General features: G+C 40.6%; 1 protein-coding gene across 1 annotated transcript in view; it reads right to left on the bottom strand.

Moving 5' to 3' along the window:
• LOC123696352 (kinesin-like protein KIF21A) overlaps nucleotides 1-13,222 on the bottom strand; it is a 104,839-nt gene that overhangs the window by 36,355 nt on the left and 55,262 nt on the right. The window contains exons 12-26 of the mRNA XM_045642482.1: nucleotides 12,786-12,985; nucleotides 10,648-10,719; nucleotides 10,490-10,570; nucleotides 10,325-10,412; nucleotides 9,163-9,398; nucleotides 8,811-8,972; nucleotides 8,213-8,358; nucleotides 7,905-7,994; nucleotides 7,421-7,567; nucleotides 6,562-6,675; nucleotides 3,150-3,300; nucleotides 2,701-2,818; nucleotides 2,245-2,431; nucleotides 1,051-1,182; nucleotides 622-770 (exon numbers count right to left, since the gene is read on the bottom strand). Of these exons, the coding sequence (XP_045498438.1) occupies nucleotides 622-770; nucleotides 1,051-1,182; nucleotides 2,245-2,431; nucleotides 2,701-2,818; nucleotides 3,150-3,300; nucleotides 6,562-6,675; nucleotides 7,421-7,567; nucleotides 7,905-7,994; nucleotides 8,213-8,358; nucleotides 8,811-8,972; nucleotides 9,163-9,398; nucleotides 10,325-10,412; nucleotides 10,490-10,570; nucleotides 10,648-10,719; nucleotides 12,786-12,985 (2,073 nt within the window). The remainder of the gene's footprint in view (nucleotides 1-621; nucleotides 771-1,050; nucleotides 1,183-2,244; nucleotides 2,432-2,700; nucleotides 2,819-3,149; nucleotides 3,301-6,561; nucleotides 6,676-7,420; nucleotides 7,568-7,904; nucleotides 7,995-8,212; nucleotides 8,359-8,810; nucleotides 8,973-9,162; nucleotides 9,399-10,324; nucleotides 10,413-10,489; nucleotides 10,571-10,647; nucleotides 10,720-12,785; nucleotides 12,986-13,222) is intronic.

Here is a 13,222-nt window from a genome sequence, read left to right on the forward strand (position 1 = left end):
CTTTCAATACAGATTAGGTATTGTAAAAAACAGCTGATTCTAACTTCTTAAACACGCCAAAATCGTTTTTTCTTTCAATACAGATTAGGTATTGTAAAAAACAGCTGATTCTAATTTCTTAATTTATACGTCAAAATTCGATTTTGATATTGTTTGCTTTGTAATTGCATACCTACGTACCTATTTAATTTATTGTAAAAAAGTAATTATGCCGATCCTAAGCCCGGATGAAGTATGAAGGGGAGATTTGAATTTAGGAAATTAAAATAAATAAAGTTAGTAACTACATCTCTTGTTTCATTTTATTGCCCAAAGTTAGGTAATACTATCAATGAATAAGTGAATGAACTCTGCAATGTGTCTATGATTTTAGTGAGACTTTCTTAAATAAACAAATGATTATATCTTTGCTATCTATCGATATTATGTAATTCTAACATCATGATCACGACAATAAAGTATTCGCTAACATGTCCTTAAAGTTTTTGTACTGATTTAAAAATAGTGGTGTATATAGGAAAAATTTATTTTGCACAATTTGATCTACAACCAAAACACCCTTCACTTACAGTATAAAATGTCCTTTAATAAATGAAGTTATTAAGCTATAAACCAACTAACCCTCACCATTACTATGCGTCCAATCTAACACTCGCACACAATGGTCCCTCGAGCCCGTAGCGAGTCGATCACCATCAGATAGAGAGACTCGCGCCATACACATCACAGCTGCTGTGTGACCCGACCATGTCTTGTACATGCATTCTAGCCTGTGAATAGATGGCAAGAATTTAATATTCGATTTGTAGAATAAAAAATGGACCTTCTACGTTGTTTTGGAAAACAATTAAAACATATTTTCTTATTATAATCTCTTAAAATCTACACCACAATATATAAAATCTCTCTTAGTACTTTAAAATATCATTTGTTAAAGTTTAATATAATTTATAATATGTATTAAAGTATCATTTATACGTTCTTTCTTCCGATAATTAACAGTAAGTATTATAAGAAAAATATAAGAACAATTAACAATCTGGTACTTACATCCTCAAATCCCAGAGCCTTAGTTTATCGCCCGCAGCTGTATACAGTCTATTCGGATCAGCGAGCGCTATTGCTGTAATCGTGCACTCTCCACCGCGTACTGCTGCGTTTGCACCCGATGCACCTGATGACCTGTAAATTTTATTATTATCGCAAATAATCACTAAGGGCGATTTTGTCACCAAGTTTCCTGTATTCTGCATTTATTTCCTGTTTAATAAAAGTTCGTCTTAGTGACACTAAATCTGTTACCACGTAAGTCACCCCACACATGGTGCATTGTCACGCCAACCAAACTGAAAAACCTTTTAACTTATTAACCGACTTCAAAAAAAAAAAAAGCGGAGGTTATCTATTCGGCCGGTATAATTTTTTTTTGTATGTATGTACACCGATTACTCCGAGATTTCTTAACCGATTTACGTGATTCTTTTTTTGTTCGATGCGATATGGTTTCGAATTGGTCCCATAAAAATTATATTCGGATAGGCCCGGTAGTTTTTATTTTATGAGCATTTTTGTCTGTATTCGATGACTTAATTGAAATGTAGCAAGTAAATATAAATTTATAAAGAATAGAAAAAATCATCTCAATAGATGGCGCGCGGTGTGTCCCTTAAGACACATAAAACTGAAAGAATAGAATAAATTCGATTGCTCAGGCGGGTCACGAGTGGCTGAGTTGGTTAGGCATCCGCCCCGGAATGGCGCGAAGGATGCGGGTTCGAGTCCCGCCTCGTGATCGAATTTTTCAAATTAATTTTACTTTAAGTCAATTTGATTAATTAATTCGAATTAATCAAATTGACTTAATTTTATTATTTTGTATTTGTGATTATCGTTTTTCGTAGAAAATGGTTAGATATTGTGCTGTTTACGGATGTATTTCATCAGAAAAACGCGAATTTTTTTTACGCTAGTCACAAATGTGCCAACCATAAAGCGTTAACACACACATTTGCAGTCTCTACAGTGTGACTGTCAAAACGATAATTTTGTATGGAGTGTCCGGGGTGTGCCCGTGCACCGACATCAAACCTTTTTAGTAAATAGCACATCTAAATAATATGTAGTAATTAATAATATCAAATCTTTTTTATTTTTTACTTTTCCGTTTTTGAAGTCGGTTGTTTTTAACGTAGTTATTTTTATTTTGATACATGTTTTACAAACTTTTTTTCATTAAGAACTCACCACAGAGTAGCCACAGGAGTGTTGGTCCTCGTGTCGAACAGACGTACTGCGGCACCAGCAGCGGCCGTCACCAGCCTCGCGTCTTGTGAGCTGCTCTGCCCCGCTGCAAGTGCACCAACCCCACCGCCACACCAGGCTCGCCACGCCTCGCGACCCGCGGTGAGATCCCACCCGCGAACTGTGCGGTCTGTGAACGGTATACACAAATTCATTTACAGAGATTTTAGACAACATAAAAATCTCAGAAAAAGTTTGCTTAGCTAAAGATGGGAAAAGAAAACAGCTGACATGACAGTTTTGCTTTATATTTAACTGTTTTTGGAACAAAACTAAATAACGACAAATAAAGAAGTAAGACAACTTCAGAAAAAAAAGGTATTAAGTTCATCTTGGACCATCATCTCACTTTTTTGACTCGTGCAACAAAATGTCAATTTAGCGTTTAAATACACTTACCTACACCACCGCTATAAATTCCGTTCGGTACTGCAGCCAGCGCAAGCGCAGCGCCCACGTGTCCCTCAGCGACGTGCGTACACTGTAACCATGTGTTAGTCGCGCCCGTGCTTGTTCTCTGTGGAAAACAATCCATGTTTAAGACAATAACATAAAAATTAATAAATTTATGGTTGTGTATTCCAAAACTGATTTTATATTTAATAAGTTAGCTATATTCTATGCAATAATCATTGATTTCCTAATAATTTTGGGTTTACATAATCGCAGCATTCACGATAGCCATTATAAACTTGGATACAATATAAAATTTTATAACAATATTGTTTTTTCAAAATTTTTATGTCAGGAAAGAGCAAGAAGCTCGCACTTTACAATTGAACTTTTTGACGTTGTTATTTGAAGATTCACAACTACACACGTAATAGGATAATCACTAAGACACGTACCTTAACAGTCATCTCTCTCACAGTGCCAGTAGGCGCTTGATCCGAGGCCACCCCAGCAAGCCTCTGGAACACATCTTCATCACGAGCTCGTCTTGCAGCTCCAGGTGACGCTGGAGGTGTTCCCTCCACACCGGACACCACTGACGCCTCTCTATACCCGCTTATATGTTAGGATGGAGCGATCGTGAAGTTTGTTATGTTCTAGAACGTTCTCGGTTTAGTTGTGTTTGAGAATGGAATTTAGATTTGTTTATATGTAACTATAGCAACGTATACACAAATGAACCCAATTTTGTTGTCGTTTTAGAAGTGTGATAGGTAAGTCAATTAATTTTAGTGGTGAATTTGGAAAATGGAATTAAGGTTTTTTTGTAGGTTATAGCAATACGTTACTAAAGCAACGGTAAATGCACCAATGGGTTTTGTTTAGTTAGTAAGTACGTAGTGGAGTTAGTACAAACTTCACAAACGCTTGTTACACAATAACAAAATATTAGTAATGATAATGTATCAAATATTTAAAGTAGGTTTAAGTATTTTGTCAATAAGGTATTTTGAGTTTATGATTTTTTATTTATTATGATTTTGTGATACGTATAAATGTGTGATAAAACAGCACAGTATTAGAGGCATGATATTTTTTTATATATTTTTGAAGTGACAAATAAAATCATCAAGGTACTTACTGTTTATATTTCATGACATGTGGTGTAGCATAATTGTATGCATGTGTGCGATTTTTTCATTAATGTTCTTTCTGTTATTTTGTTATTTCTTACAGACATAAATAAATCTAATATGTTTAATATTTTATCTCCCATTGAATTGTGTATTTTTGGTAAATTTAAGATATATTTAAACACTTAATTAAAGGGAAAAATATTAATATTTAAATAGGTGCTTACAATCAGAAATCAAACATAGAATATTATTTATTTACACTATAATAACTATTGAATCATGCAAAGTGCATCATGCAATAAAGCAAACTACATATATATATATATTACCAAATATGATCATAATATATTATTTTTAAAAGAATATGATTACATTTTAAAATTAAAAAAGAACATCTATAATATACTACAATTAATTAATAATTACTCTATGCGTTAAGTACAAGCTTCGAGATTTCAAGAACATACATTTTAAAATAACTAAAGTTGTCATTCAAAGGTAACTCAATAAAAAACTGAGTATACAAAGTTAGTAATTTTTTTGCTATCTATTACATTGAATTTATATTTTTGGTTTTATGGCATTCAAATGCTTTATGCAAATGCAAGTAATGTAATAGATATAAATTTATAAAGAATAGAAAAAATTTTATGTGGAGTTGGTGAGGCATCCGCCCCGGAATGGCGCGAAGGATGCGGGTTCGAGTCCCGCCTCGTGATAAAATTTTATCTATTCTTTATAAATTTATATCTATTACATTACTTGTAAAAGTTACATACTATGATACGTTATGGCTGCCATATTTCTGAAGTATTCAATTTCATTGAACGATCGAAAAAGATAGAAGAATTCTAGAAAGTTATCGCAACTTGTGCACTTGAATTTTAAATCTTGTAAAGTTTTGATCCTTCGAGTCTAAAATTGTCTGATTCTGTTTATTTAACCTCAAAAATTTCTTCATTCTTTACAATTCCATAATTTTTTTTAACTACATTGCCTTAATACCATTGTGCACAATTTTTTAACTACATTTCTACATCTAAACACATTGAAGCTACAATTAGTGAAAGCGAAATAACTAAAGCTATGTTACAAGAACTAGGTGCGCAGTGCTGGCGTCCGCTAGTCCTCCACGATCGAGAGGTCCGTGAGGAGGCTGCAAGCAACCGACGGTGTGAGGACACGCCCTTACCACCCTCGCCAGGGCACGTGTGTGCAAGATTTATGGAAAGATATAGACTTTTGTGGCCTAAATATTTTTTTAGTTGATTAACTACTCTGTAGATAGCACATAAACACAAAAAAATGGACAGAAATGTTGAAGAATCATCGTAGTATGTAGTAAGAATTGTTGCCAGATGAGGGCATTTGCATTATTTACATGAATGTTGAATTTGGTTAAAACACTCTGCAAATTTGATTTTGATTCAGGCGTGCACATTTGAACTGTATGTTTCAACTTACAAATGTATCGTATCAATAAGATGACAGTTTTGAGTGTGTTTTTGCTAGTATGTTATCTACTGGAGTAGAAAATCAAACACTTTTATATTGTTAAGTAATGCAGTGGAGAAGTGACGAGAATAAGTTATTTCTACAAATGTAAATTTATCAAATTATCTTACAATCTTGCATACACGTCAATATTTACAGCTTAAAGTTACGCTATGTGTAAACTACAGAAAAAAATTGCCTGTGAAAAATGACAATGACATATATACATGATAATACATGCATATAATAAATACATGCAAAATGCAATCCATGCAAATACAATTTTTAGTCTGATTTATTATACGATTGTTAGTATACATCATGCTGCATGCAGTGAAATCATTTTTTGTTAACATCACAAATACTCAGTCAATGCCTTACTTTAACAATTATTAGCATACTTTAATACATAATATTTATTTTGCAATGTGTTTGAATTGTTAATTTTTTTTTTTTACATATTTCTTACTATTATAGATAAAATGAATCATGATTTCTTTATTTAATTAGTTTTATTTCAAAGTTAGAATTTAATGTGTTTTTTCCTTTACTTTTTAAATGAAATGAAGCGTTGATTGAATCGAGGCACCTAATATGATTGATTGTTTGATAATATTATTGAATAATTTGTATGTTTTGGTGAAGAGTTTTTTTAATTCGAGTATTTATGAATGAGTTTGATAATAATTATTGATTGGTTGATGTTCAGTTAATTAAGATTGATTGTTTATGATAATATTGATGATATGTTTATGATATTCCATTTGACACAAACAATTTTCTTTTACTAGTCAACAAATAGCACATCAACCCAAACCATATTGTCATGCATGGCGAGCGGAGGGAGCGAAATAATAGTATCATACAAACTAATTAGCATATCTTATTATTATAGAGCAATTTAAACCTTTGTTTCCTTCACATTTTCGAGGATTTGAAAAGTAATTACAAAATGTCCACACCAAAAAAATATGGCTTAAGAAAACCTTTGACATGTCGGAAACAAAAGTTTGTAGCTTCCTATTTAGATCTTTTAAAAAGTTTAAGGCAGTCAAAGATATTTCATGATATGCACAGATATTTCATCTGTCCAAAAAAGCAACGCACTCAACTAACGCGATTTAATAAAAAAAAAATATCACACAGAAAACAATTATTCTACCACATCAAATATCTTTAACACTGAAAGAACTTCACTACCACAATAAAAAATAAATAAATAAATAAAATAACTCACAATGACGCCGGTTTAGCTAGCGAATGCTGTCGCCTGATCAATCTCGGGCTCTCGGGCGGCGCGCAACGTGTTACAACGGGCGAAGCTATCTGCGCGTTGATTGGCTGCAGGCCTCTGTACGTAATATGATAGTTGTGTTAAGTTTTGAGCAGTTATTTTTTGTTTTTGACGTGATAACGTCTTTAAAATCGTTTTAGTCGGGTGACATGTTCAGAAACTTGTGTCACACCAAAACCTCACGAGCGCGATCGCAGGTATAACGAGAGATAGACGGACCGATCTTCCGTCTCCTCTCGAGCGCTGCCACTGCATTATGTTATCACGGGTATAAAATCTTAAACTCGCGTCAGGACACGTGGCCTGATCGAAAAAGCGTAAGACGGATTTTTTTAGCCCTTGTATTCCATGCGTAAGACGGATACCATTCCAAAATATCAAACATGCTGAACGTTAATAATCAAGTTTTCACTTCTGCCGGCACTCCCGGAATGCAACCCGTCTTTTTTTTTGGTCACAGATTTTGTTGTTAGGAGGCATTTTAGAGTGTTTGGGTGTGCGTGTGTGTGTAGAGTGTTTTGGACAATGGAGTGTGAAAGATTTTTTATAATAAGGAACTCTAAGGTTTAGGCGAAAACTAAATAGAAGATAGGTGATGGTATGGCATCGTGGTATGGGCGCGTGTGTTGTATCTGTACGTTTGCGTGTGTGTGTTTGTGTGTGTACACATAGGCGTGTGCGTGTGTGTTGTTTACAAATTTACATTGAAATTTGACGAAAAAATATATTGTACTCAGTTTCTTTCAAGCCGGAAGAGACTTAAAATATTTGAAAGACACATGTTACGAATTACAAGTGTTACCTGAGACTGCCAGGTGCGCTGGGAACTCTGCTGAGCGGCACGGGCTTGGGCGACGTGGGCTCCACGAGGGATTGTGTCATCGGGTCCGTGTTCTCGTCGCGACTGTACACGCCGAGGTCGCGGAGTCGTACTGAACCACGACGACCCCTGTTTAAGAAATATGTTTAGTTATAGTACAAATTAAAACACATACAAGTAACTAGATAACCTGACGGATGATGTTGTCTTCGCGCGAACTGTCAAACGCGTAAAATTTTCTTATTTTTTTAAGTTTGGTACAAATTCCTTAGGTTTTTCTTTTTAAAGATTTTTCTCCTAACATTAACGCATACAACAAAAAAAGAATTATCCAAATCGGTAAAGCCGTTCACACGTGATGCCGTGACCAAGGGAAATAGGGAATCTTTTTTATTTATAGATATAATACAAAATTAAAATTTGATTTGCAATTAGTGAGTCAATTAATGTGTAAGAAAGAACTCACGTATTTCTCTGGAAAGGCGAGTCATCTGGTGGTGAAGTTGGTGCCGTGTTCGTCTCTCTGAGGACCGGCGGTCGATTTTCTAATAAAGCACTGAAAAATAAACGCATACGTTATAGACAATTATAAGTTATTGTTTTATATAGCGTCTGTTCCGAACACACGTGTCAGAAGTGGAACTTCTTTGGCAAGATTCAAAGATACCAAAATCGCCTTACTCCATGCCATGACGCGACCTTGAAATTTTACTCACAACGCGCCTAAAGAAGTTTCACTTCAAACATACGTGTTTAAAATAGTTGTAAAGTTACCTATCTACAGGTGACACCGATCTCGTAGATGTTCCAGAAGATACGTGTGCCAATAGAGCCACTAGTGCTGGGGAATTCCACGGGTTGAGGTTGTGTTCGTCCGCCGCTCGTAGCGCGCTCGCTGTTTGTTCTGATTTCTCTTCCAGCTGGAAATATTGAGTGAGAATAAGTGAGAAGGAGAGAAAGAGGGAACGGGTGAATTAGAAAACGAAATTAAAGATATCGAAGGATCGGATTGATATGTATATTTTCTTAATTATTTGTTGATAGGTATGGTTGTTTTATCATCTCAATAGATGGTGTAGACTGTAGGGTGTGCCTTAGACTCATAAAACGTAAAGTAGAATAAATTCAATTGCTCAGGCGGGATCACATGTGGCCAATAGGCCAGGCGTCGCCAGGCAAGACGTAAGACGCGGGATCGAATTCCACCTCGTGATCGTATTTTTCTATTCTTTAAAAAAATATTATTTGATTTCTATTTAACCAAATATCAAATGTAGGTAACATTTGATATCTGGCTAAATAGTTTTTATTGTTGTATTTTTTTGTTTCCAGAGCTGCGCACACTGCATCTATTGGGCCACTGTCAGCATACCTCAGCCAGCCTCGCCCTCGTGTCACCCAGCATCTTCTCGCAGCGCGCCGCGTCGTGTGCGTGCTGTAGAGCACGTGCCGCCAGCCGCTCTAGCGCGTAGCGGCCAGCTGGGCATTCTATCTGTTCTAGTAGGCGGGGCAATTCGTTCTCTTCGTTTTCCTCCTGCAAAATTTAATAAAAGAGGTTATTTTTAAGCTTATATGGGCCTTGACCGTGGAGAGGCTAGAAATTCCGTAACGAAAATAACCTACTATACACGCTATGCAATAGATTTACCGCGGCATTTAACTATTACAAATTAAAACAGAACAAAACAGCCCAACTTTCTAACGTGTAAATCACCCAAACTTACTTCAATCTGCATGATCTGCGACTGCGTGTCCGCGATCGCGTCTCTCAAGTACGTGAGCAGGGTCTGCGAGTCCGGGTCTGCACTGTTGGCCGCGCAGTCCCGCTGGCGCAGCTGGTGCTCGAGCGCCACCTCGAGCTCGGCCAGCGTGGTGCGGGCGGCGCAGGCGCGGGACAGCCAGCACTCGACACGAGACCAGAGCTCGCGGCCGGAGGCACGGGCGCGGGTGCGGTTGCGGTCTATGAATAAGTTAACATTTTATACGATGAGAGTAAATCTTATAGTAATTAATTAGATGATTTATTTATTTATTACACTTTATTGTAATGCAATCATTAATTAACAAGAAACAATAAAAAGAAAATATGGTATGAGAAAGATGTAGTACAATTGGCAGCCTTATCACTAAGCAGTGATCTCTTTTTTACCTTTCTGAGAAAGGTAAAAAAGCAAAATACATATTTAGTAATACATTTTTTCTTTAATGATGATAGAACCAATAAAATATATTGATTCAAATTCAAATCATTCATTTGTTATAGATCAAGAGCCCACGACGGCCAGACTTTCCTTTCTTTAGGAAAGTTGAAAGTTTCTCTGTATATGTCTCCGATACAGATAAGAACGAAACTAATGTTTTAGAGGGTTATTTCATATTTGATACACTTTTAGGTAGTAACGTTAATTTGATGATATGTTAGTTATTTTTTAAATGTGTCTGGTAAGATGTAAGAACCATGAAAACTGTCTGGCTCTTGAAGTAACATCTTTTTATACGTCTCCAAGTAACATATATAAAATTTAGCTTTTAAACTATAATGAAAGTTAGGTACAATTTTATACACCTTTACTACGTGTTTCCTGCCAAAGGAACCACAACCCAGACTTGATAATCGCTAGTCGTTCTTAACTGTATCGGAGACATATGCAGAGAAACTTTCAACTTTCCTAAAGAAAGGAAAGTCTGGCCGTCGTGGGCTCTTAGATTATTAGAATTCAGAAGATCTTTAAAAAATAGTCCACACATTGTGATGATTGTGAAGTGATGATAATTTTAAAAGTTATAAAGAAGAGATAAATACATTAAAATTGGTATTTTTATCCTTATGATTATTCGAATGGTTAGGAATTTAAAAACAAAGTATGACTGGAAATATAGAATTACCATGTAGTCTTCCAGCTGCACGGCTGCTCAATTTATCTCTGTGTCCACGACGTAGCAGTGATACTTCTTCTTGTTTTCGTTTTAATACCTACAATAAAAAAAACATTGTCGCTTGAGAAAGATTGCTTAATTGTTAATTAAAAATGAAAAAGGGAGTATTTTTACCTGTTCTTTAAGTCTAGTTTCAGCCTCCAACGATCGTATCAGATTAGCATTCTTGCGAGATTCTTTACGTAGTTGAGCTACCTGAAAAATAACTTAATTGTTAGTTATCCAACTTGTAATAAGAAATTATTTCAAAACAAAAAATACGATTTACATACTTCTTTCGCTCTTGCGGCTTCAGCTTGTGCATGTCGTTTTGATTCCATTCGCATGCGCTGAACGAGTTTTACCTACAACAAAAACATTTTTTTTTAGTTAAAAATTACAACATTTCACTGACGTATCATAAAAAAAAAACACTTCTTTGACGTCCCGCTAATACCTAAAATAGTTTTCTGCGCATCAGATCGTACGATTTTCCGAGATGCCATTAAGTTTGAATCGTACTATACCTTGTCGCGCTTCAAGCCCTGCAGCTCGCCGCGCAGCGAGTGTATCTGCTGCGCGGTGTGCTGCTGCGAGCGCTGCAGGCGCGCGTGTTCCCGCTGAGCAGCTTGCACTGGGCACGTACCTTGTCGCGCTTCAAGCCCTGCAGCTCGCCGCGCAGCGAGTGTATCTGCTGCGCGGTGTGCTGCTGCGAGCGCTGCAGGCGCGCGTGTTCCCGCTGAGCAGCTTGCACTGGGCACGTACCTTGTCGCGCTTCAAGCCCTGCAGCTCGCCGCGCAGCGAGTGTATCTGCTGCGCGGTGTGCTGCTGCGAGCGCTGCAGGCGCGCGTGTTCCCGCTGAGCAGCTTGCACTGGGCACGTACCTTGTCGCGCTTCAAGCCCTGCAGCTCGCCGCGCAGCGAGTGTATCTGCTGCGCGGTGTGCTGCTGCGAGCGCTGCAGGCGCGCGTGTTCCCGCTGAGCAGCTTGCACTGGGCACGTACCTTGTCGCGCTTCAAGCCCTGCAGCTCGCCGCGCAGCGAGTGTATCTGCTGCGCGGTGTGCTGCTGCGAGCGCTGCAGGCGCGCGTGTTCCCGCTGAGCAGCTTGCACTGGGCACGTACCTTGTCGCGCTTCAAGCCCTGCAGCTCGCCGCGCAGCGAGTGTATCTGCTGCGCGGTGTGCTGCTGCGAGCGCTGCAGGCGCGCGTGTTCCCGCTGAGCAGCTTGCACTGGGCACGTACCTTGTCGCGCTTCAAGCCCTGCAGCTCGCCGCGCAGCGAGTGTATCTGCTGCGCGGTGTGCTGCTGCGAGCGCTGCAGGCGCGCGTGTTCCCGCTGAGCAGCTTGCACTGGGCACGTACCTTGTCGCGCTTCAAGCCCTGCAGCTCGCCGCGCAGCGAGTGTATCTGCTGCGCGGTGTGCTGCTGCGAGCGCTGCAGGCGCGCGTGTTCCCGCTGAGCAGCTTGCACTGGGCACGTACCTTGTCGCGCTTCAAGCCCTGCAGCTCGCCGCGCAGCGAGTGTATCTGCTGCGCGGTGTGCTGCTGCGAGCGCTGCAGGCGCGCGTGTTCCCGCTGAGCAGCTTGCACTGGGCACGTACCTTGTCGCGCTTCAAGCCCTGCAGCTCGCCGCGCAGCGAGTGTATCTGCTGCGCGGTGTGCTGCTGCGAGCGCTGCAGGCGCGCGTGTTCCCGCTGAGCAGCTTGCACTGGGCACGTACCTTGTCGCGCTTCAAGCCCTGCAGCTCGCCGCGCAGCGAGTGTATCTGCTGCGCGGTGTGCTGCTGCGAGCGCTGCAGGCGCGCGTGTTCCCGCTGAGCAGCTTGCACTGGGCACGTACCTTGTCGCGCTTCAAGCCCTGCAGCTCGCCGCGCAGCGAGTGTATCTGCTGCGCGGTGTGCTGCTGCGAGCGCTGCAGGCGCGCGTGTTCCCGCTGAGCAGCTTGCACTGGGCACGTACCTTGTCGCGCTTCAAGCCCTGCAGCTCGCCGCGCAGCGAGTGTATCTGCTGCGCGGTGTGCTGCTGCGAGCGCTGCAGGCGCGCGTGTTCCCGCTGAGCAGCTTGCACTGGGCACGTACCTTGTCGCGCTTCAAGCCCTGCAGCTCGCCGCGCAGCGAGTGTATCTGCTGCGCGGTGTGCTGCTGCGAGCGCTGCAGGCGCGCGTGTTCCCGCTGAGCAGCTTGCACTGGGCACGTACCTTGTCGCGCTTCAAGCCCTGCAGCTCGCCGCGCAGCGAGTGTATCTGCTGCGCGGTGTGCTGCTGCGAGCGCTGCAGGCGCGCGTGTTCCCGCTGAGCAGCTTGCACTGGGCACGTACCTTGTCGCGCTTCAAGCCCTGCAGCTCGCCGCGCAGCGAGTGTATCTGCTGCGCGGTGTGCTGCTGCGAGCGCTGCAGGCGCGCGTGTTCCCGCTGAGCAGCTTGCACTGGGCACGTACCTTGTCGCGCTTCAAGCCCTGCAGCTCGCCGCGCAGCGAGTGTATCTGCTGCGCGGTGTGCTGCTGCGAGCGCTGCAGGCGCGCGTGTTCCCGCTGAGCAGCCTGCAGCCGCCGCAGCTCGCGCGACATAGAGGCCACGCGCCGCTCGTACTCGTCCTTCACGCGCTTCAGCTTCTCGCTCGGCTGCGACGATTGGGCCGCTGTGGAACCATGATTTCTTGGTTATTGGTCGTTAATAGAAGTGCTTTGGATTATTTTTTAAAAGAGCAAATAACTGAGCAGATTGGCCATCTAATGAAGCGATCACACAGGAAATTAATGAAATATCGAAATTATTTACATCAAAGTTAAAAAAGAGCGTGGGTGCCGAGCAGACGTGTCAGAAGTGAAACTTCTTTATCAAGGTTCAAAGATACCAAAATCGTTGCCAACTCCAT

This window comes from Colias croceus, chromosome 1 (assembly GCF_905220415.1).
Source record: "Colias croceus chromosome 1, ilColCroc2.1".
Lineage (NCBI taxonomy): Eukaryota > Metazoa > Arthropoda > Insecta > Lepidoptera > Pieridae > Colias > Colias croceus.